The following is a 22,074-nucleotide window of genomic DNA, read 5'->3' as shown; positions in this document are numbered from 1 at the left end:
TGTCAGATATCTTTAATCATCTGTGGAGGCTCTTCTCTCTGCCCCATCACCCACTCAAGCATGTTTGGTGAGAACATGGGAGAGGGCCTTTGCAGTAGCTGCTCCCAGACTTTGGAAGTTCCTCCTAAGAGAGAGCAGGAGGGCCCCATCCCTGTTGGCCTTCTGCAGGCAGGTAAAGTCATTGCTGTGTCAGCAGGCATTTGGGGCAGGATGAGGAGCATGTGCTGGGGAAGGTGTGTGTGTGGTGGGGTGAGATTTAAATATAATTTTAATTGTGTGGATTGCATTTTAATTGTATTTTAACTTTAGAGCCACACACTGATTTTTTTTAATGTTTGCATTTGCTTTGTTTTAAATTGTCATTAGATTGTGTGGTTGTTAGCTGCCCTGAGTCCCCGCAAGGAGAAAGGCGGGATGATATTTCCTTTCCAAATAATTCTACCTTACTTTACCTATTCCTAAACATGTCTAAGCTTTTTCTTAGCCACTCTCTTGGTTTCTTTACTTGCTTGTTCCTTTTTTTTTTTTTAACTTTAAGGTCCCATACGCTATTGGACAGTCGATGTGGATAACGTTTTTTCTCTTAGTAATACTGATCTATTTTGTATAAAACTGGCTTATTTATTATTTATTTAAAACATTTATATTTCACCTTTCTCACCCCGAAGGGGACTCAGGGCAGAGCACAACATATATACAGCAAGCACTCCATGCCAGGACATAAAATAATTATAAATATACACAAACATTAAAATCAGTTATATCTACTTAAAAGCAAGCTGTTTAAACCAACTCAAGACACCATGGTGACATAATGCGTAGCAGTTCATCAGATGAAACTTTCCTATGGAATTTGCACTTTATTTTGTGCCACCTGGTCCTCTTCATCCAATGAGTTTCTTTGCAAAAATTGATATGCCATTTGTGGCAGGATAGATATTTTAAGACTGTTGCCAAAATTTATATTTTTAAAAATATTGTAGGAAAGTTAGTATTTGGATGCATTTTGTTATCCCTTCTCCTTTCAGTTTCTGCTATCACCAGTTTTCCTTTCCTTTCCTTTTATTAACTTATCTTGACTCACAGCCAACTTTCTTGCCTGTTCAGCACTCCTTCCTCATGATCTATTGACCTGAGGTCATGCTAAAAAAATCTATTGTATTTCTTTAAAAATATATTCCACCTTTCAGTTTTAGTGGCAGATCCTGGGTTCAAATGATATAAAAGGAAGAGAAACGGACATGGTTTCCTTTCAAAGCAGTTATTTGTGTCCCTTGGTAATTTGTGTTGCCCTTTTCAGTACATTACTGCTCAAGGATACTAGTAGAACATTATAGCTTGCATTGCTATGTGGTATTTCCAAGCTCTGGGAAGTGCTCCAAGTGAAGGTTCCTCTGTGAGGATGTCTTTGCTATCATGCTGGAACCCTGTGGTGCTCATGATAAATCTATAGAGAGATTATTATAGTAAAGACATTTTAAGGTTAAATGCGGTGGTCTTTTGGTACCCATTGGAGTTTGGTTCAGGACCCTCTATAGATACCAAAATCCCTGGATGCTCACGAGCTATTATATATATATCGGTATAGTAAAATAGTCTCTCTCATATGAAATGCCAAAATTCAGGTTTTTGGATTTAAAATATTTTTTCAAATCATAAATGGTGGAAGCTGTGGATGTAGAATATGTGGATATGGATGGCTGACTGTAAATGTAACTTTCTTAGCAAAAGACACAGAATACCAATTCTGATTTAGCCTTCTTTTCTTTCCTAGCTTTCAGGGAATTCTGAGGGGGAATGAGATCATTTTTTAAAAAGTAAAAATAGTATCTTTCAATTAAAAGTAAGCTGTTCCATTATAAGAGGCTATGATGTCACTGGGATGTACATGTCTTAACTAATCTGTTACCATTGCTAGAGCTTCCCTTGGGTATTTCCATACTTGTGTGCCGATGCTAAAAAATTGCCAGTTTTCACAGATACACATGATTTAAGGATAGTGATAGGGCATTTCAATGTGTCATTGCAGAATATATAATTTCAATAAAAGGCTCATAAAATATGAGTAATAAGCCACAGATATCTATGAGCAAAGATCTTTAGAAATGGGTATGACTATTCTAATTTTCAGTTTTGCTGAGCTGAGGAACCAGATCATGGTGCCTGATTTATAAACTTTTTCCAAGATTTATAGAAAAAGATGTCTTCTAATAAAGAACCATTAGCTACTTTGCAGGTACTTTTAATAAGCCTTACTAAATAATGTATGCTCGTGGTTCATTTGAAGCTGTCTAAAGCTGCAATTTTCTTTAATTGATAAGCCTTACATAATGTGACTAGAAGTGACAATATGTCACTTGCTAGAGCTTTATAATATGTCAGTCATGTTTTAATTGGATTTTTTCTATTGCTTGGGATGAACAGTAGAGGAATGCCTTCAAAGAAAGGGGGAAGGAGGGGTAGGGAGCTTCTGGCACATCTAATGACTGTCTATGTATTCTATAATATTTAAAATACAACAGTGTTTCTATCATTTACACAGTGGCATAACAAGCAAAATGAATCTTAAATGATCTGTCAAATTGGGGCCATGCAGTGTGAATGCTAAAACTACATGAAACCATCATAATCACATAAAATCTAAACTAAATGCAAAGGGCTTAGTTTAACTGTTTTTTTATTTATTTATCTTGTTAGCACACAGACCACACAATAAGCACAATAAAACACATCAGTGAGTGTCATTTATTACGCAATAAAATTAAGATACTGTACCTGAAAGAAAACTTACTTTAGTTTAAATGCAATGCTTCAGGGGCTTCAAAGAGATGCCATATGCTCCTAAGACTATGCAGTAATTGCAGCTGTGAGTGAGGGGTTGTTGTTGGTGGAGCTGTCTCTGTGAATAAAGGCCAAGATTAAAACAGTCTGGTGCAATGAGTCGAGGCTTGGCAAATGGGGATGGATTCTACATTTTTAAAAAGCCAGTCTACCCTCAAGACCCTTCTTTGCTTCCAGCTGACAAGCCACCTTCACATTCTCAGTGTGAGCTGGTTGCTTTAGGGGCAAATTAGAGTTCTCTCCACTTTATACAACTTTTTTTGTTTACTCCACACAGGGCCAGTCCAACATGGAGGCCAAAGTAAGCGCCTGCTTGTGGCGCATTGTCCCTGGGGGTGCTGTCGAGGCGCCCCCGCGGTGGCGGGGACCATCGGCTTGCTCGCCGCCGAATGAGTAAGGCCTCGCTCTTCTCGCGAGGTTTCACGAAGTCTCACGAGAAGAGCGAAGCCTTCCTGGAGGCCTTCCTCTTTCGGCGGCGAGCAAGCTCTCCATCGGCTGGAGAGCGCGCACGCTGCCCGGAAGGTGGGCCCAAGCCTTCTGGGCAGCGTGCTCGCCTCACCCGCAGCCTCTGCCGCTGCCACCACTGGTATGTGGGGGGGGGGAGAGCGCAATTTCAGGGGAGGGGTTGCGGATACTAGGTTTGTCTACTAGGTGAAATTACCTAGGTCCGCCTCTGACTCCACACTGTATCTATGGACAATTAAGTTAAGGCTGGTGTTGATACACTGATTAGCCCAAACATTATATGAAAGACTATAAAGGTTTGGTGAACACCTTGGCACCCTGTTGCACTGAAGACTGGCATCTGAAATGGCCTCTTTGGAGCCTGGGATCCATGTGGTTGTGAAGGAGGCTGAACTTAGGAACAACTTGGGTTTTTTCCTCTCTCTTATAATGCCCTGGGGTTTGGGAGGGAGTACTTTAAGTTGGTCTTCCCGTAAATGAGTAACCTGACCTTAGTTAGACCTGTGTCATGTTGCTACCCCAATTTCTTCACTCATCCCCAGGCACAACATATTTAAACAGTCTATAAGTCAAATAAAGTGCCTCTTGTTTGAGTGTCTGTTTCTGTGTCTGTTATTATTTCATGGCTGGTCTTTAATGAATTCCTACAAAATGATACATTATTGCAACCATGAAATACTGAGTTAGTTGTTCATACAAGGCAAATTTGAACAATTAGCCTATGTTGTGTTGTGCCTTTCACTTCCACCTTCTCCACCATGTATAAATCACTCTAAAAAAGGCTTTCAGAGTGATTTATACATCAACGCAAACATATCAGCAAGTACATGTCAAAGAAGAGTCATCATAAAAAGGATAATATGATGGATCATGAAAAGGGAAACAGTAAAATTATTCCAATCACTAGCTGTAATCAAGGCCCATTGACTGTAAGTCAGTTGGACCTTTTTGGCTATGCAATGGAAATAAGAGCAGAGTAATCACAATTTCTTCATTTCTCATCTGAGCTGATGGCGTGGCTCATTTTCCCCTTTTTAAATCCTTATGAATGACTACTGCACTATAAAAATAACTAGAGAAGAAGCATGGCATGGTGAAGCTGACCTCTCAGCATTCTTCTACACAAGCATTGAATCTGGAGTACAAAGAGGATTTTAAAAACCCATTACAAACCAGAGAGTTTCCACTTGGCTCTGTTAACTCAAAACAATAATCCCAGGGTGTTGGCGTTAATCCGGAATGATCTAGATTAGTGGGACTTGTATTTCCCTTCCAGTTGTGGAGATGTGCTGCAGCAAATGTGCAGAGTGCAGGAATGGCCAGGGTTTTTAAAAAGGTTATGCACTGGTGCCATCCACACCAGTGCACCGTATGGAAATCTCACTAAGACACTTTTTCTGTGTGTCTGGGATATAACGGGGGTCTGTTGCAGCACATTTTCCACCCAAACTCAGACTCTCCCCTGAATTTTTTTAAACACAGGTTTTTCCCATTTAATGTGCTTCTGCTCAGGATTAAAAACTACCATATTGAGTTTTGATACATATGTGTATCTCCTAGTACCAATTTGAACTGTGTTGATTTCAATTTATTTTTGCCAGATATCTATCACAAAGGTAATAACTCTTCCTATTATATTGGCTTTAGAATAGTCTTTGCCATGGAGCGAGTCTAGTTCAGCCATGGAGAGGATCCAGCATGAAAAATGGAAACAATGGCAACTGTCACTTAAAAAAAAAAAATCTTTATAGCCAGGGTACAAGAAACTTAAAACAGGGATGCAATTTCCATAATTTTGTGTGCAGTCTCATGCAAATATCTTGAAAGAAAATTTCTTGAAACTCAATATGTCTTGAATATTGTATGATGCTCTCTGCCTAAAAGGAGTAAAACCTGGCCAACATTATTATTGAATCCATTAATTGTTTGCTGTTCTGTAGGTTTTGTGACTTCACCAGGAGTCTTTTTTTTTTTCTGAGACTGGTTCCTGACTCCCACATCATCAAAGAAGCTCAACCAGAGTGAGAGTAGATGCAAATCAACAGCTTAAATTAACAAATCATAGCCAACCAGAATCTTTAGACCCACTTCTTAAATTATATAAGGCTAAGGTTACCCCCATGCTTTCATATGGAGCGGATGTTTGGGGCCTAAACCAGGTACCAGTATTTGAGCAATCTCAATTACAGCACCTGCAAAGCTTTCTGGGAGTGGACAAAAGGACCCCAGCTGCTGCAGTAAGAGCAGAACTGGGAGTATATATTGTTGATAGTTTATCCAAAATTAACGATTGGGTAAAATTGAATCCATGGCAAATGACAGACTGCCAAAACAGTGCCTGTTAGAGCAGACAAAACATCAATATCAGACCTCTTGTCTAATTCAATTGACAAAACACATTAGGAGTTGTAGACTTCCGACCCTAAATCCAAATCTCCTAAAAGAACTAGATCCAAAAATTGTTTCACAACGAATATTAGATCTAGAAGCTCAGAAAGACATTGCTACACTCAGTAAAACCAGCTCATTGAAATGGCTAAGTCATTTAAAACATACTTTTCAAACAGCCCAATATCTAAAGAACAGAAATGCCTTAACACCTCAGGAGGGTATTTTCTAGAACTAGATTTGAACAGCTGGATACAATGGTCAAACATGGAAAGTTTAACCAAGTTCCATATAATGAACAATTTTGTATCACTCATGTACTGTTTAGTTGTAATTTGTATAAGAAAGAGAAACCAATACCTCAGGCCATACATTGTACAAAAGACACACTGGGATCCTTATATTAAAATGACTTTTTTTACCAGCCAGAATGCTAAAACAACATACAAAATGGCCCCTTTTATATTTAAAGCAACTCAGCTGAGAACTGCATATTTGGAGTTAATTGGTGTAAATTGTAGGGGAGATGCAAATATTTGATCTGGTTCAGAATCTTGACCCCTTGTTAACAACTTGTTTATTTTAACGTTTGGTTGTAATGTGGGTTGTATGTTGTATGTGCTAAATGTGTTTGTCAAATGTTTTGATACGGCCGATAGGCTAATCAATAAAACATATTTAATTTGATTTGCCTTCACCACTGTTAGGAATGGCTGAGACTTGTGTTGTGCCATGTGAGCTCAGAGCCATGTTGGATACTGATAAGTATACGTGCACACGTACAAATACACTGAAATTAAGTAGATTTTCTATTATTGCTCTGCTCTTTCTGTCATTTAAAACTCCAACCTTTTCTTCAGTGAACTCAAATTTTAGGAATAGCAGATCAAATTTGACAAATATTCATACCGATAAGAATTAGGTTTATTCTAGACCTTTTACAAAACTCGGTACTATGTGATAGATTGGGGGAAAAGGATATACATTAAGTTCTTATTTTACACTTAACCAATGTCAGTCTAGGCAATCAGTTTAGTATATTTGCAGAAGAGGTACTTCTGTCATGCCAAGAACTCAATAGAACATTTGGATACTTGTGCAATATTGTAAAAACCCGAGGCCAGGAAATAATTGTATCAAAATGCTAATATAATTGGTGGCTGCAGGAACTGTTTGATGGTTTTGATGCTTACACAGAGATTATCCAGACCTCCTCAGAAGAATGAAAGAATGGTGGGGTGATCAGCAACATGAGGCAGCCCCAGAGTGCTACTGTACTTGCATGTCACTGCCAGCAGCAGCTGCATCCTACACATACAATTTGCCTGAAATTGACTCTTTCTAGAACCACCTATTTCTCCAGTGTCTTATTCCAATAGATACCATAAGAAGGGTAGTTTGGGAGCTCATATAGTGAAAGAGTCCGCACTGTTGTCCATGCCATACCTTCAAGATCTCACAGAATTGTTCATTGGAGAAATAGATGGTGGTGATTGCACAGCTTCAGCTAGATGTTTACTGGGTGTAATAATTATGGTTGAGTATTTTTCTTAACTTCCAAATTTTGCTCTAAGTTTGAAACCTGCATTTTAGTCTTAAGAAACATGGATTTTCCAGAAGCAGTCTCTCCTGACATTTCGTCCACATCTATGGCAGGCATCCTCAGAGGTTGTGAGGTATACTGGAAAACTAAGCAAGGGAGGTTTATATATCTGTGGAAGATTCAGGGTGGGAGAAAGAACTCTCGTCTGTTGGAGGCCAGTGTGAATGTTGGAATTAATCACCTTGATTAGCATTAATGGCCTTGCAAGCTTCATTCTTGCCTGGGAGAATACTTTGTTCTGAGGTATTAACTGCCCCTGATTGATTCATGTCTGGTCTTTGCACATGGGCTGTGGCGCAGACGGGAGAGCAATGAGTCACTGACCAGGAGGTCATAAGTTCGAGGCCCGCTCGGAGCTATGTTTGTTTGTCTTTGTCCTGTGTTAAAAAGGCATTGAATGTTTGCCTAATATGTGTAATGTGATCCGCCCTGAGTCCCCTTCGGGGTGAGAAGGGCGGAATATAAATGATGTAAATAAATAAATAAAATAAATTCTGGAACATGGCCATACAGCCCGGAAAATGCACAACAAACCAGTGATTGCAGCCATGAAAGACTTCGACAACACGTGGACTGGGCTGTTTCATAAAGAAATTAAGAAAAGTGTACCTCTTCATTCACTGTATGTTTATGGCTAAAGAATACCATAGCAGTGTAAACCAGGGAAGGAAGACTCATCTGATTAGAGTTGACTCCATTAGATTTAATCTGTGTATGGAGTCAACATTTATTAATTGCTTAAATGGGTCTATTCTAGTTGGGACTAGCCACCAGGATGCCAAGTCCTTTTAAAATATATTTGACATTGTTAAAATAACAAATCAACGCAAAAACAAAATTATGGGTAAAGGCATGCAAAAATAGCATAGGGTTGAAATAGTTAATTAAGAAAGGAGAGATATAGCAGTAATGGGAGATTTCAACTATTCTGATATTGTTGGAGGACAAACTTGAGGTAGATATCTCAATCCTATGTAGCATTATATTCGCTACCTACTGTGTGTCACTTCTCCTACATTTTATTGTTAAACCAGAGTGGATACTCTGCTTTTTAAGTGAATGACAGTGTTAAAACAGTAATAAGGCAAAAAATATTAGAAAATGCCTCTTCAAGTTCCAAGGTCAGTTATGATTTAGTCCAAATCTTGCATTGATGTTGACCTTAGTGGAATTCAGTATCTCCATATTAGTTTTGTGCATTGAAGTATTGGCTTGTCATTTGTCAAGTTCTTTCCTTTTTCCGGAACAGAAGATAACATAAACTGAAGTGTTTGAAACTTAAAAGGCACATCAGTCACTTGAATTCTCATCATCAAATGAATTAGTTGAAAGCAGTTTCAGACAATATGGTACAGTAGACTGTGAGCTTCCTTTGTTGGATGGTTTTTGATGGATTGAGATTTAGAAGTTTAATTCCCTCTCTCCCTCCCCTCTCCCAAATAACACCATGGCCAAGGAATAACCTGTAAAAGAAGAGAAACTGTGCATACACAATGTACAGAGAAATGGAAAAGGTAAACAACATGAAAAGGTTTGTTTGGCCTTGCCACATCATCTCAGTGAGCTGTTGCTTGTAGCAAAAGAAAAACAAGAAAAAAGATGATGAATTGTTTTGAGGCAGAGGGATTTTAAGGCAATGTCAGCTTTGCTTTGGAATGGTACAGAAAGACTATCTTGATAACTGCAGATCTGCACATAAACCGAGATCCCGTCATTTGATAGTACTTATTGATTTACATTGAGCACAGCTAGATTTGATATTTTGGAGTATCCCATCAGGTTTCTTCTGTGTTCTTAGAGGAAAATATGTACAACTATGCTCTTTAATTTCTCCTATATTCTTATAAAGGTTTCACTTCCTTTTAACAGACTTAACCTTGTGTCATCCCCAAAGAGCTGAGGATGCTATACAACAGAACTGACAGAATATTACATTGGCTGACAAACATTGAAAATAGGGGCTCAACAGTGTTTTTCTTACTTATCTGTTTGTTTCTAAATCGGCAAACTGTTCTGCTTCTTTGTACAGACCACAAAGTATGCCTATTGCCTTGCACAAGCTGAGGTCTCTTCCTGTTTACGGAAAGGGCTGAGATCAAGAAGAGAGTGCCAGTGAATCATCATCATCATCATCATCATCTTTATTTATACTCTTTATTATACTCTTCCCCCCTCTCCCCAAAGGGACTTGGGGAGGCTTACAACAATTCACAGATACAGAAAATAATATAAACAAACAAACAACAACAACAAAGGGATGGAGGATATTTTCATTAAATCCTTCCATCACTCACCTTTGCCCCCATGCTTCTCACATCCTTTTTATAAGTTTGTTGGATAGATACTACCTATTTGACATGATGGAATGTATAGGAAAGCATTTGCAGGAAGGGTTTAAGAAGTAACAAAAATGCCAGTATAAATTGCCCTGTGAATAAGGTCTTTCACTAAATAGCCTAAGTTGTTGTCAGAATGGGGATACCAAAATTATGCTGCGTTTGAAATGTTGTCAATTTGATAAAATGGCTTAAGATCCAAGAGGTTGGCATTGTTTTCACTTGAATGCTAATGTTGTAATAGTAGAGTTGTGAATTCGGTGTGTTTGCGGATCAAGGAAAGAAATTGCACCAACTCTTCTGATGGCAAATGATTCATAGTTCAGCTTTGCCATCTGGGGACCATGAGGTTCCATGACTCCAGGCATAAAAATATATATTGCTTCAAGGTCCTATGGATGTGCAAGGCAGCTTCACAATCCCTAGCAGTTATCAGCTTTTTCTAGCCAGCATAAATCTAGACAGTAAGAGGAAAATCATATGAATACTGTCTCATGTGGGGTATTTATCAATTGCATGTAGTAAGCAAGAAACACCAGGAGCAGGCTAAACCTTTTCTCTGATCTCTGTTTAGTAAGCCATTTGATGAGGATAAGGATGATGAGGATAAGGATGATAAGGATGGTTGAGCATTTTACATTGCAAAGTGACAACTGTGTATGAAACTATTCTAAATATTTCCAATGGATCCAGTGCGAGGGCATGTTACTCCATGAACTCACTGGCAAACTTGTTTAAAACCAGCAAGGAGAAATGTTTATTTTAGTCATTCTTTAAGCTTTGCTGCAAAAATCTTGACAATGTGATTTGCTGCTCAATTTCAGAAGGTAGCAGTTGATACAGCTTCTAGCTGGTTGAAAGGAATGAAATTGACCAGCTGGAGTTGCCCACTTTATCCATCTATATTCCCTCAAAATGGCACACAATTCACCTTGGAAATCCATGACTTCCCACTGCTTGAAGCAGTTTTGGCAAAGACAACATACCCACACAAAAATGAGAATGACTGAAAAGGCTTAAATTTGAAAACCAATGCATTGTGGATGAAAGCTCTTACTACCAACTTAGTTCTCTCAGTTATTCCCTAAGATGCCGCATACTGAAGGTTCTCATCATTAATGCATGCAAAAGGTAAAGTATTATTCCACTGCCAATAGAATTAAATGTAATTTAGAAGCTTACTCCCATGTCAAATACAAACCATATAGCCATTTATTTAAAATCCTTTCTTCAAGTACTGTCTAAAAGATCCTCTCTTATTTTCCAATGAGGTATAACCAGTATGATGGGATAAAGAGTGGACCTTACGGCAGCCTATGACACGGTGCAACATAGAAAAATGCTGCATAAAGTCTACCATATCACCCGGGACTTTGACTTTACAAAAACTGTCCAGACCCTCCTAGAAAACTGCAGCTTCTATGTGGAGTTTCAGGGCCGGAAAAGCAGATGGAGGAGGCAAAAGAATGGTTTACCCCAAGGCAGCGTTCTTGCACCGACCTTATTTAACATCTTCACAAACGATCAGCCACTACCACCACTCACAAAGAGCTTTATGCATGCTGATGACCTTGGCCTTACAATACAAGTGAAAGATTTTGAAACAGTTGAAAACCAACTCACTAATGCCTTGACAGACCTCTCCAGCTACTACAAAGAGAACCACCTGAAGCCCAACCCTTCCAAGACACAAGTGTGTGCTTTCCACCTACGTAACCATGAAGCCAACAGGAAACTGAAAGTTACTTGGGAAGGCCAAGAGCTCGAACACTGTTTCCATCCTAAATATCTTGGTGTCACCTTAGATCGAACACTAACATATAGGAAACACTGCATGAACACCAAGCACAAAGTAGCTGCACACAACAACATCCTGTGGAAACTGACTGGCAGCTCATGGGGTGCAGACCCACAAGTAATAAGAACATCAGCCTTGGCCTTGTCTTCCTCAACTGCTGAGTATGCCTGTCCTGTCTGGCACAAGTCTGCCCATGCAAAGCAGGTGGACATAGCACTAAACGAAACATGCAGAATAATCACGGGATGCCTTAAACCTACACCTGTTGATAAACTCTACAAGCTAGCTGGCATTGCCCCTCCTAACGTGCGATGGGAAGTTGCTGCTAACTGTGAGAGAAATAAGGTTGAACATTGTGAAAGCCACCCACTGCATGACTATCAGCCTCCTCCCAGTAGACTCAAATCAAGGAAGGGCTTCATGAGAACCACCACTCCTCTTGATGTTCCTCCAGCAGCAGCAAGGGTGTCCCTCTGGGCAGCTAAACCTGGCAATTCTAACTGGATGACCCCCCATGAGGGTCTTCCTCCAGGGGCAAACCAAGAATGGGCAACTTGGAAGTCCCTGAACAGACTCAGAAGTGGAGTGGGCAGAGGTGGCACTACCTGGAGGAATCCTCCACCTTGTGTGACTGTGGAGCAGAACAAACAACTCCGCATATGTATGCTTGCCCACAATGTCCTGCCTCATGCACGGAGGAGGAGTTGTTTAAAGCTACGGACAATGCGGTTGCTGTTGCCCGTTTCTGGTCTAAAACTATTTAGTTGTTTGTGATTTCCTCTATTTTTTTCATCATTTTTACATGTATTTGTTATGCAATGCTTTTGACACGAAATAAATAAATAAAAATGGGATAAAGAGAATGGCCTCCCATGAAGATATCAAAATCTGGGTAGACACATAGGACCTGATCACATTTGCCATCATAATCATCATGGATCATGGTGAATCCAGCATCCCATCATCCCATGCTCTGCATCACCCAACTTAACCCTAATCCCATCCCATGGGGGGGGGATGTCTGCCACATGGCTTTCCCCCTTTTTTTTCAATGTAACAAGGGAAGCCTTTCATGTTGTCACTACGGAGCCCCACCAGAAGTAGCTGTACGTCATGGGATGGCAGCCTGCAAGCTCCATAGCAAAAATGAATAACCATTGTATGCTGTCAAATTTTGGCCCGTCTGATGTGGTCAATAGTAAAGCACAAGATTGTTAAGAACCCAAGCTACATATGATTTTATAGATCATAACTAGAACACTGAATTATGCCCAGTAAAAGAGTAATGATAGGTGGAGCTATTGTGATAAGACATTTGAATTTAATAGGGGCATGCATCACTGAAGCAAGATCAGAAGCTTCAAGTTGTCACAAAGTTGTCACAATGTGAAGCTGTTCCATTGGCCACCATGGGAACCTAAGCTTTGAGGCTCATGACTGAATCCATGATCAAGCAGTGTACCTATGTCTTCAAAGGAGGTGTAACTCTATTACCATAAGCCAATATCCTGTTTTCTTATCTACCTTTCGACTGTCCAGGTTCACCTCAGTCAAATCTGAATAAGTTTAAGGTGTTTTTTTTTTTTTTTTCATTCTCATTTATTCCATTGCAGATGAGAAGCACTGGTTTTGAACAGATTTGAATAACAGAGCTAGGTAGCATCAGCATGCTTCCTAATTCCAGACAACCTTTCTCAGTGGTTTTACATATATGTAAACAGAGGACAGAACTGAGCCCCAAGGCACCATGCAGACTCATGGCCAAGCGATTGAACAGAGGACAGAACTGAGCCCCAAGGCACCCATGCAGACTCATGGCCAAGCGATTGAACGTTAGTTTCTCATTATCACCTATTGGCTTTTCCTCTTCAGAAAGAAATAGATCTAACTATAAAACAGTGCTGTCAAATCCCACTCCAGTAAAGATACCATGGCTGATATTGATTGCTCCTGAGAAGTCTAGCCAAATAATGCGCTTTCTATGTCCAGTCCTTGATTAAGATAACCAAACCATTCTCTATTCTATACACTAGCCTGAAACCATACTGAAATGCATCTAGATCATGCCTGTACAACATATGGTATGTGGACCGCATGCAGCCTGCACAAGCCATTGGTGATGCCTTCTGAGCACTACTCCCATCCCCATACTGCCGCCACATACACCCCTTTTCCTCCCAGCCACTTGCCCCAGCTATCCTCCTGCCACATGCTCTTTTCCCTCACCACCACTTGTCCCAGTCCCTATACACACTGCCTGCATGCTCTTTTCGCTTGTCCCCTTCCCTCACCTATGCACTCCTTTCCCTTGCTGCCACTACCTGCCCACCCTGGGAAGGAAGGAATGTAGGAGAAAAGGAAAGGGAGAAACAAAATGAATGAAAGAAAGAAAGAAAGTAAGGAAGGAAGGGAGAATGGAGAGAGAAATCTATGCTGAGACTACCGTGTGTGTGGTGTCTCAGGACTTCATGGCTGCCATGACAACCAAGGGGCTGTCCCAATTGATATCTGGTCCCACCCATGATGCTGGACACAACTTAGACCTAGTTTTCAATGCGGACAAGGAAAACATTGGTATGGAGGAACTAAAAATTGTTCCTTTGCCATGGACCGACCACCATCTGATCAGCTCTAACTTCCAGGGGTGGTGGACCTAATAAGATGATCAACCCCAAGAGACTTATGGATCCAAATGGATTCCTGATGTCTCTTGGGGATTGTCCTGTCATGGTTCCAGATGATTCTGTCGATATCTTGGTCAACCTCTATAACTCGGAGGTGTCCAGGGCAGTAGACACAATCACCCCTGAATGTCCACTCTTGTTCTGCAGAGTCAGGTCAGCACCCTGGTTCACCTGGGATCTGGTGCTGATGAAGCAGAAGAGACGTGGGCTAGAGTGCTATTGGCAGAAGACTTGGAAAATACCTGACTGAACAAGGGCTAGAGCCGCATTGAAGGCCTATTACATGGCAATGAAAGCAGCCAGGAAGACTTTCCTGGCTGCCTGCATTGCATCCGCAACTAGTAGATCTGCTGAGTTGTTTTGGGTGGTCGGGGAGCTTCTTCATCCTCTGAGGGGGAGGGGATTCCCATCCAACCGCCAACTCGATGTGGCGTGTTCGCGCATCATCTTGCGGATAAAGTCACTCAGATATGTTCTGACTTAGACGCCAACTTTGAGGCAGAGCCAAATGATGTAATGAATGCACCTGTCTGTCCAGTTTTAATGGATTCATTTCAGCTTGTCCAGCCTGAGGACATTGACAGGACCCTTGGGGCTGTGAGGGCGACCACTTGTGCTCTAGATGTCGTGACACAGCCGCCTCTTAAAAAGCCATACACGTAAAGGAAAGTTCTAAATGTTTATTAAATGATATTTTAAACTCAGAAACACTTACCTACAGTGTTTCTCTTCAAAAGTAAGTGTCTTAGTTCAAAAGAAGTCAAAAGTAAGAACAAAAGGATAAACCGGATTGTCTGGCTTGATAATCCGCATCAAATGTAACAGAAACGTTACCAGAACTGACCCCACTCAATGCTGTGGCACAAAGGGCTGGAAAAGAGCAAAACGCTCCCAAAAGGTAGCAAGCAGAATTGTAGTCGAGGCCAGGCTGAGTTTCAAAGACCAAAGGGAGAAAACTGGAGATGCCAAGCCAGGAGCAAGCACAGACGAAGGTCAGGAGCCAGACCAGGTTCAGAAGCCAGAAGAGCCGAAGTAGGAGCACCAAAGCAGGGACGCCAAAGCAAGGACACCAAAACAGGGACGCCAACGCAAACGCCGAACTGAAAACGCTGGAACAGAAATGCCAAGGCAAACGCCAAACTGGAAGCACTGAAGCAGAAACGCCAAGGCAAACGCTGAACTGGAAACGCTGTAGCAGAAATGCCAAGGCAAACGCCAAACTGGAAACGCTGGATCAGAAATGCCAAGGCAAACGCCGAACTGGAAATGCTGGAGCAGAAACGCCAAGGCAAACGCCGAACTGGAAATGCTGGCTCAGAAACGCCAAAACAAATGCCAAACTGGAACGTTGTTGTCAGGAGTCAGAAGCCAGGAACACCGAAGCAGGATTCAAACCGGATTATCAGGAAGCTGTACAGCCAGGACCCAAGGAGAACAGGCAGCGACAAAGCAATGTCCCCAAAACAACACCTTGCCTTCTGCAAGGCAATAGTTCTCCAAACTCTACTTTTAACTTACTCGTTGGAGTCCGATGCTGATGAGACCTCCGCCCTTTCCTCATCAATCATAGCTGATCTTGATCTTGTTAGTGGACCTTGCCTCCCATCCTTCCAGCCCCTCCATCTCTGTTCAAGACTTAGATCTCCCCATGTCCCAGAACTTTGAGAGGCTTGCCAATCCCCTGATGCAGCCCCATGGGCTGGCTCATCGTCCACATTAACTTGAGTCCAGTCAACATTCTCCATCTCACTCCCAGACCCGTCATTCCCAGAGAATCCCTCAAAAGTCTCCTCATCCATGGGAGCAGTGAGTATATCCCGGATGTTTTTCCTTTCTCTTTCCTCATCCGACTCCTGCTCTCGAGTAGACCTTTTAGTTCCTCTACTCTCTGTGAAATCATCATCTAGTATGGACTCCTCATCACTAGAAAACCCATAAAACGTCTCATCCTCTGAAGGAGCCATAAGTATTTCCCGGACCCGCTTTACTTGTTGTTCTTCATCAAGCACCTGCTCTCTATGAGACCTTTTTCTCCTTCTAGCTGTTTCACCCATAGAACCATTACTGCCCCTTGGCCTAACTACAACACTAGACCCTTGCCCATCCTGGCTGATCAAACTTGCCAGCAGGAGATTAGTAGATTGGTTCGTGAGGATTATAAATACCTCAGTGGTCCAGGGACAAGTTCCAACTAGCCTTCAAAAGGCAACTGTAAAGCCTATTCTGAAAAAGGTATCCCTGGACTCTTCGGTATTTAACAACTACCAACCTATCTATAACCTCCTCTTTTTGGGCAAGGTTCTGGAGAGGGTGGTGTCCTCTCAGCTTTAGGGATTTCTGTATGAAACTAAAAATCTAGATCCATCGCAGTCTGGCTTCAGACCTGGTCATGGCACGGAGACAGCTTTGGTCGCCTTGGTTGATGATCTCCATAGAGAACTCAACAGGGGGAGTATATCCCTGTTGGTTCTCTTAGATATCCCAGCGGCTTTCGATACCATTGACCATGGTATCCTTTTGGGATGGCTCTCTGGAATGGGTCTTGGGGGCACTGCATTGCAGTGGCTCTGCTCCTTTTTGGAGGGTCGCACCAAGTCGGTGAAGCTAGGGGACACCTGCTCAGCCCCCTGACCTCTATCTCCTATGCTCTTCAACATCTAAATGAAACTGCTGGGCGAGGTCATCCGGGGTTTTGGAGTTTGGTGCTATCTCTATGGAGATGACACTCAACTCTACTACTCTTTTCCACCTGACTCCAAGGAAGCCCCCCGTGTCCTGAACCAGTGTCTGGCTGCTGTGATGGGCTGGATGAGGGCTAACAAGCTGAAGCTTAATCCTGACAAGACAGAGGTCCTCCAGGTCAGCCGTAGGTCAGATCGGGGTATAGGGTGGCAACCTGTGCTCGACGGGGTCGCACTCCCCCTGAAGATACAGGTCTGCAGTCTGGGGGTCATCCTGTACTCAGCACTGACGCTTGATACTTAGGTGTTGGTGGTGGCTGGGAGGGCATTTGCACAATTTAAACTTGTGCACCAACTGCAATGACTTGGCCATGGTGGTCCACACATTGGTTACATCAAGACTGGATTACTGCAATGCACTCTATGTTGCACTCCAGGCCTTTGAAGATGGCCTGGAAAATACAACTGGTACAAAGGCTGGCAGCCAGATTGTTAACAGGAGCTAGTTACAGGGAGCATACTATGCCTCTCTGGAAGCAGCTCCACTAGCTGCCAATAAGTTTCCAGTCCCAATTCAAAGTGCAGGTCTTGACCTACAAAACCCTAAATGGTTTGGGTTCTGCCTATCTTCGTGACTGCGTTTCTCCCTATAAATCAGCGCAAGCCCTCAGATCATCCAGGGAGGCCCTCCTTTCTCTCCTGCCACCATCTGAAATGCAGCTGGTGGGGACGAGGGAGAGGGCCTTCCTGGTGGTGGCCCCTTGACTCTGGAACTCTCTCCACAGGGAGATCAGAATAGCACCCACCCTAACCACATTCCGAAAAAAAGTTTGAAAACATGGCTGTTTAAACGTGCTTTCGAATAATTTAACTGCACTTTCACCATAGAGTCACCTCATCAGTTCCTATCACTTTACCCCAACTTTGGTTTTACTATTCACAAGTCTGCCCCTCCCATGTAACCCTAAACAGCCCTTCCCCCGTCTAACTGATAAGTCTTCTGTTTATTTTAAGTTTTAAAATTCTTTGCTTCTTACTATGTATTTTAATTTTGTAACTTGTACTGTTTTATGCATATGTTAATTGTTGTTTTTAGGGCTTTGCCCCATGTGAGCCACCCCGAGTCCCCTTGGGGAGATGGAGGCGGGATATAAGAAATAAATTATTATTATTATTATTATTATTATTATTATTATTATTATTATTATTATTATTATTGTATGACACAGCAAACAAGATAGATATGCTGGATTTCGTTTCACAAAATCACAAGTCAAACACTTCCCAAGTGTCTAGGACTGTGTGATGTATTTTCGGATGATGCGTGCAGATCCCAGTAGGGTGGCCTTTTGCAGTTGGCAGATCGTGATTTTGTCAATGTCTATTGTTTCCAAATGCCGGCTGAGATCTTTTGGCACAGCACCCAATGTGCCGATCACCACTGGGACCACCTGCACTGGTTTCTGCCAGAGTCTTTGAAGTTCAATCTTGAGGTCCTGATAGCGGCTGAGTTTTTCCTGTTGTTTTTCGTCAATGCGACTGTCACCTGGGATGGCAACATCAATGATCCAAACCTTTTTCTTTTCCACAACTGTGATGTCTGGTGTGTTGTGTTCCAGAACTTTGTCAGTCTGGATTCGGAAGTCCCACAATATCTTTGTGTGCTCGTTTTACAATACTTTTTCAGGTTTGTGATCCCACCAGTTCTTTGCTGCTGGGAGGTGGTAGTTGAGGCATAAGTTCCAATGAATCATTTGGGCCACATAGTTGTGCCTCTGTTGTCTGTCTGTGCGATTTTCTTACAGCACCTGAGGATATGATCAATGGTTTTGTCAGTTTCCTTGCACAGTCTGCATTTTGGGTCATCAGCTGATTTTTTGATATTATTATTATTGTTGTTATTATTATTGTTGTTATTATTATTGTTGTTATTATTATTGTTATTATTATTATTATTATTATTATTATTATTATTATTATTATGTCATGAATTGTTTAAGAAGTACTATAAATCCATTGTGATCAAGAATGGACATGCTACAACCACATCCTCTTTTTTGTCACACTTCACCATGGATATGAAAAACTCCCTTTAAAAATAACCCTTGACATGTGGAGGAGGAGGAAAATTGGGAATGGGAGTAGCATGCTCCTTCTTGCTCTTCCTTAATGTGGTGTTGATCTGACAAGGAGGTACATCTCTATCCATAATCTGTCATCTGTCTGTACAAAGGAGAGCATTCTCCCTTCCTTCAGACTGTGCCTTCAGCAATTGATTCCTCTGTCATGCCTTTGATCAGGAGCTATGAGTATTGCCTCTTCACAGCACCAGTACCTAATCCCTTAATTGAAGTTGTACTGTATACAACTTCATTAGATGGTAGAATCCCTGTGCCAGAATTCTTGTCAGATTTTGTATAGTAAAGGTAAAGGTTTCCCCTGTCGTTAAGTCCAGTCATGTTTGACTCTGGGGGTTGGTGCTCATCTCCATTTCTAAGCTGAAGAGCCGGCGTTGTCTATAGACAGCTCCTAGGTCACGTGGCCAGCATGACTGCATGGAGCGCCGTTACCTTCCTGCCAGAGCGGTACCTATTGATCTACTCACATTTGCATGTTTTCGAACTCCTTGGTTGGCAGGAGCTGGGGCTAACAGCGGGCGCTCATTCCGCTCCCGGGATTTGAACCTGGGACCTTTTGGTCTGCAAGTTCAGCAGCTCAGTGCTTTAACACACTGTGCTACCAGGGCCCCCCAGAAAGTTCAGTAGCAGGATATAAATGGCATGACCCTACATTGTTTGCCCCTAACAACTGGCCCCAGCATTGCAACCCTTCTAAAATTGTAAGTTGTATTTAAAGACTCAACAGGCATTTGATACTCCTGTCTTAAATCTGTATTGCACTACACAATCAGAATTCCACTTCAATTTGGAATTTTGTGATTTGCAGTTTAGGCAGGAGGTATTTAGATATCTCATCCAGAGAGTTTTGTGCCTCATCCAGCTAGTGCAGCATTCCTCATGATGCAGCCATGGCAGTCAAAGTAGAATCATAATGTTATGCATTGCAATAGGGTCCTTAACTTTTTTTTAGATCATCTGTATTTATAGAAGAAAAGGTTGAAAAGCATGCCCCACACACTTGAAAACATGATAAATGTTGATATTTGTCAAGGAGAATATAGTTGCATAGAGTGATGTGACATATTGCCCTTTGCTACAGAATACAATACCCAAAATGATTGCAATATTGTTTGTTAGTGTGACTCACTGTATCTGTTTCTCTCTCTGTCAGCTGAAGGTGCTTGTGGAGGAACTCTCCGTGGGACAAGTGGAATTATTTCAAGTCCTCACTTTCCTTCAGAGTATGATAATAATGCTGATTGCACATGGACCATTCTAGCTGAACCTGGAGATACTATAGCTCTGATTTTTACAGACTTCCAATTAGAAGAAGGCTATGATTTCTTAGAGATCAGTGGGACAGAAGCACCATCAATATGGTAAGTCATTACACTGGGGAGTGGCCTCATTTTATGTTTCTAGAAGTCTCTGGAATGATATGTCATATTTAGTGTTCAGAGTTGTGGACCTCCTGGAAAAAGAAGTGTGATTGATACCTATATTATTTCCACCATCAATGAATATAGTTTACTGCCAGTGGGTGCAGTTAGATATTGTCAATGTTGTTTTAAAAATATTTTATGATTTGCTTGAAAACAGTGTTGAAGTTACAGTGAGAAAGCAGAAAAAACATACACCCAAGAAATATATTAAAATGATGAAGTGGTAAGATACTGCCCTCTAATGGAAGGAGCCAGGATTATTTTGCTGTGACCCATCATAATCCCCTAATAAAATTGTGTATTTGGGACTGTTATAAAAAGTGTGTTCCTCATTTTGATGAATAAGGGTGAAAAAGAGGACCAGTTGTACTGCAGCATTGGACTATATTTCCATGAAACTTCTGTTGGATAAAAACTACTGAAATGCAATGACAAGCATATATGGCAAACTTTATCTGTTTGGTGAAGACTTTTGCCATTTGGTTAGTTTTCTCATGCACTAGGAGTCTATACTTTCTGCCACTGAGAGTGATAGCTTTGTTTCTGGTCCATAATTATTGACCTCCACATTTATAAAGGATGCAGGTTCATGCATTGGTACTTTAAAATGTTTACATAGGGAACTGTGTTGATGTAAGATTTTCTATCATGCTCCTTTAATTTGTAATGAAGTTGAAGCATGAATGACTACTGTAATTCACCAGAAGTATTCTAAACATAGTGTATGACGCAACAAAGCTAAAATTAGATCCATTGTATGTAGAGTCATTCAACACAGAAATTTACATATTCTATGTGCATCAATTATTAATAGAAGGAGCTAAGAGGTATGTTCTAATAACATCTTTAGAATATATTGAATAGTCCTGCTTTATTTCCCAGCCTCATGTAGCTATGATGCTTTTTTGTTGTTTTGGTCTTCTTCGCTAATTGTATGTTGAATTTGTGTTCAGGACAAGGAGGGTATATGTTTTAAAAAGCCAATTGAAATCATGAAATGTTTCCAACATTTCTTTAGTAACTAGTTGTGCATGGGCATTGTTAACTGCAAAAAATGACTGCAAGATCTCAATGAACCAACTTTTAGACTATTAGAATAGAAGACCAGAAATTCATTCGAGAGCAGGCAAAGAGAAGTCATGAACTCACACTTATGTCTTCAATGGCATGTACTTCTGAGTAGATTCTGCTATTTATTTTTGAAGTAGGACTGGCAAAAATGAGCAGAGCAAATGTGTATATGACCTCCAGTTTGGTTCAGTTCCACTTTTGGTGACTCATTTGGGCTGTAGATATTCTGGACCTAAACCATTCTAATTCAGATCCAATTTAGGATTCAACAATTTGGATTTCAAATTAGGAATGTAAATTATGTTCCATTATTTTTTTTTCAATTTAGGGATAAATTAGAGGTTTTGCTTTGTGTGTGTGTGTGTGTGTCCCCAGAAAGCCTGAAAAGGTCTTTATCAGGTCTTTATCAGACCTTTATTTTTTTTTTTGGTTGTTTTTTTTTTTGAGTGCTTGAATAGACAGGTCTCATCTACACTACCATATGATCCAGTATCTGATCCAAGATTATCTGCTTTAAACTGGATTATATGGCAGTGTAGACTCATATAACTGAAGTCAGAATTTGAATCCTATAGACTGTGGTTACTGGTTCTATAAATGACGGATACTGATTCCAAGATTCCGCATCTGGCAAGTCCAGCTAAC

General features: G+C 41.1%; 1 protein-coding gene across 3 annotated transcripts in view; it reads left to right on the top strand.

Annotated features, from left to right (window-relative positions):
* csmd1 (CUB and Sushi multiple domains 1) overlaps positions 1–22,074 on the top strand; it is a 1,478,446-nt gene that overhangs the window by 796,066 nt on the left and 660,306 nt on the right. For all 3 annotated transcript variants that reach the window (XM_062969106.1, XM_062969107.1, XM_062969109.1), the window contains exon 5: positions 20,088–20,295. In XM_062969106.1, coding sequence (XP_062825176.1) covers positions 20,088–20,295 — 208 coding nt within the window. The remainder of the gene's footprint in view (positions 1–20,087; positions 20,296–22,074) is intronic.

Source organism: Anolis carolinensis, chromosome 1 (assembly GCF_035594765.1).
Source record: "Anolis carolinensis isolate JA03-04 chromosome 1, rAnoCar3.1.pri, whole genome shotgun sequence".
Lineage (NCBI taxonomy): Eukaryota > Metazoa > Chordata > Lepidosauria > Squamata > Dactyloidae > Anolis > Anolis carolinensis.
This window is presented reverse-complemented; position numbering and strand designations above follow the sequence as displayed.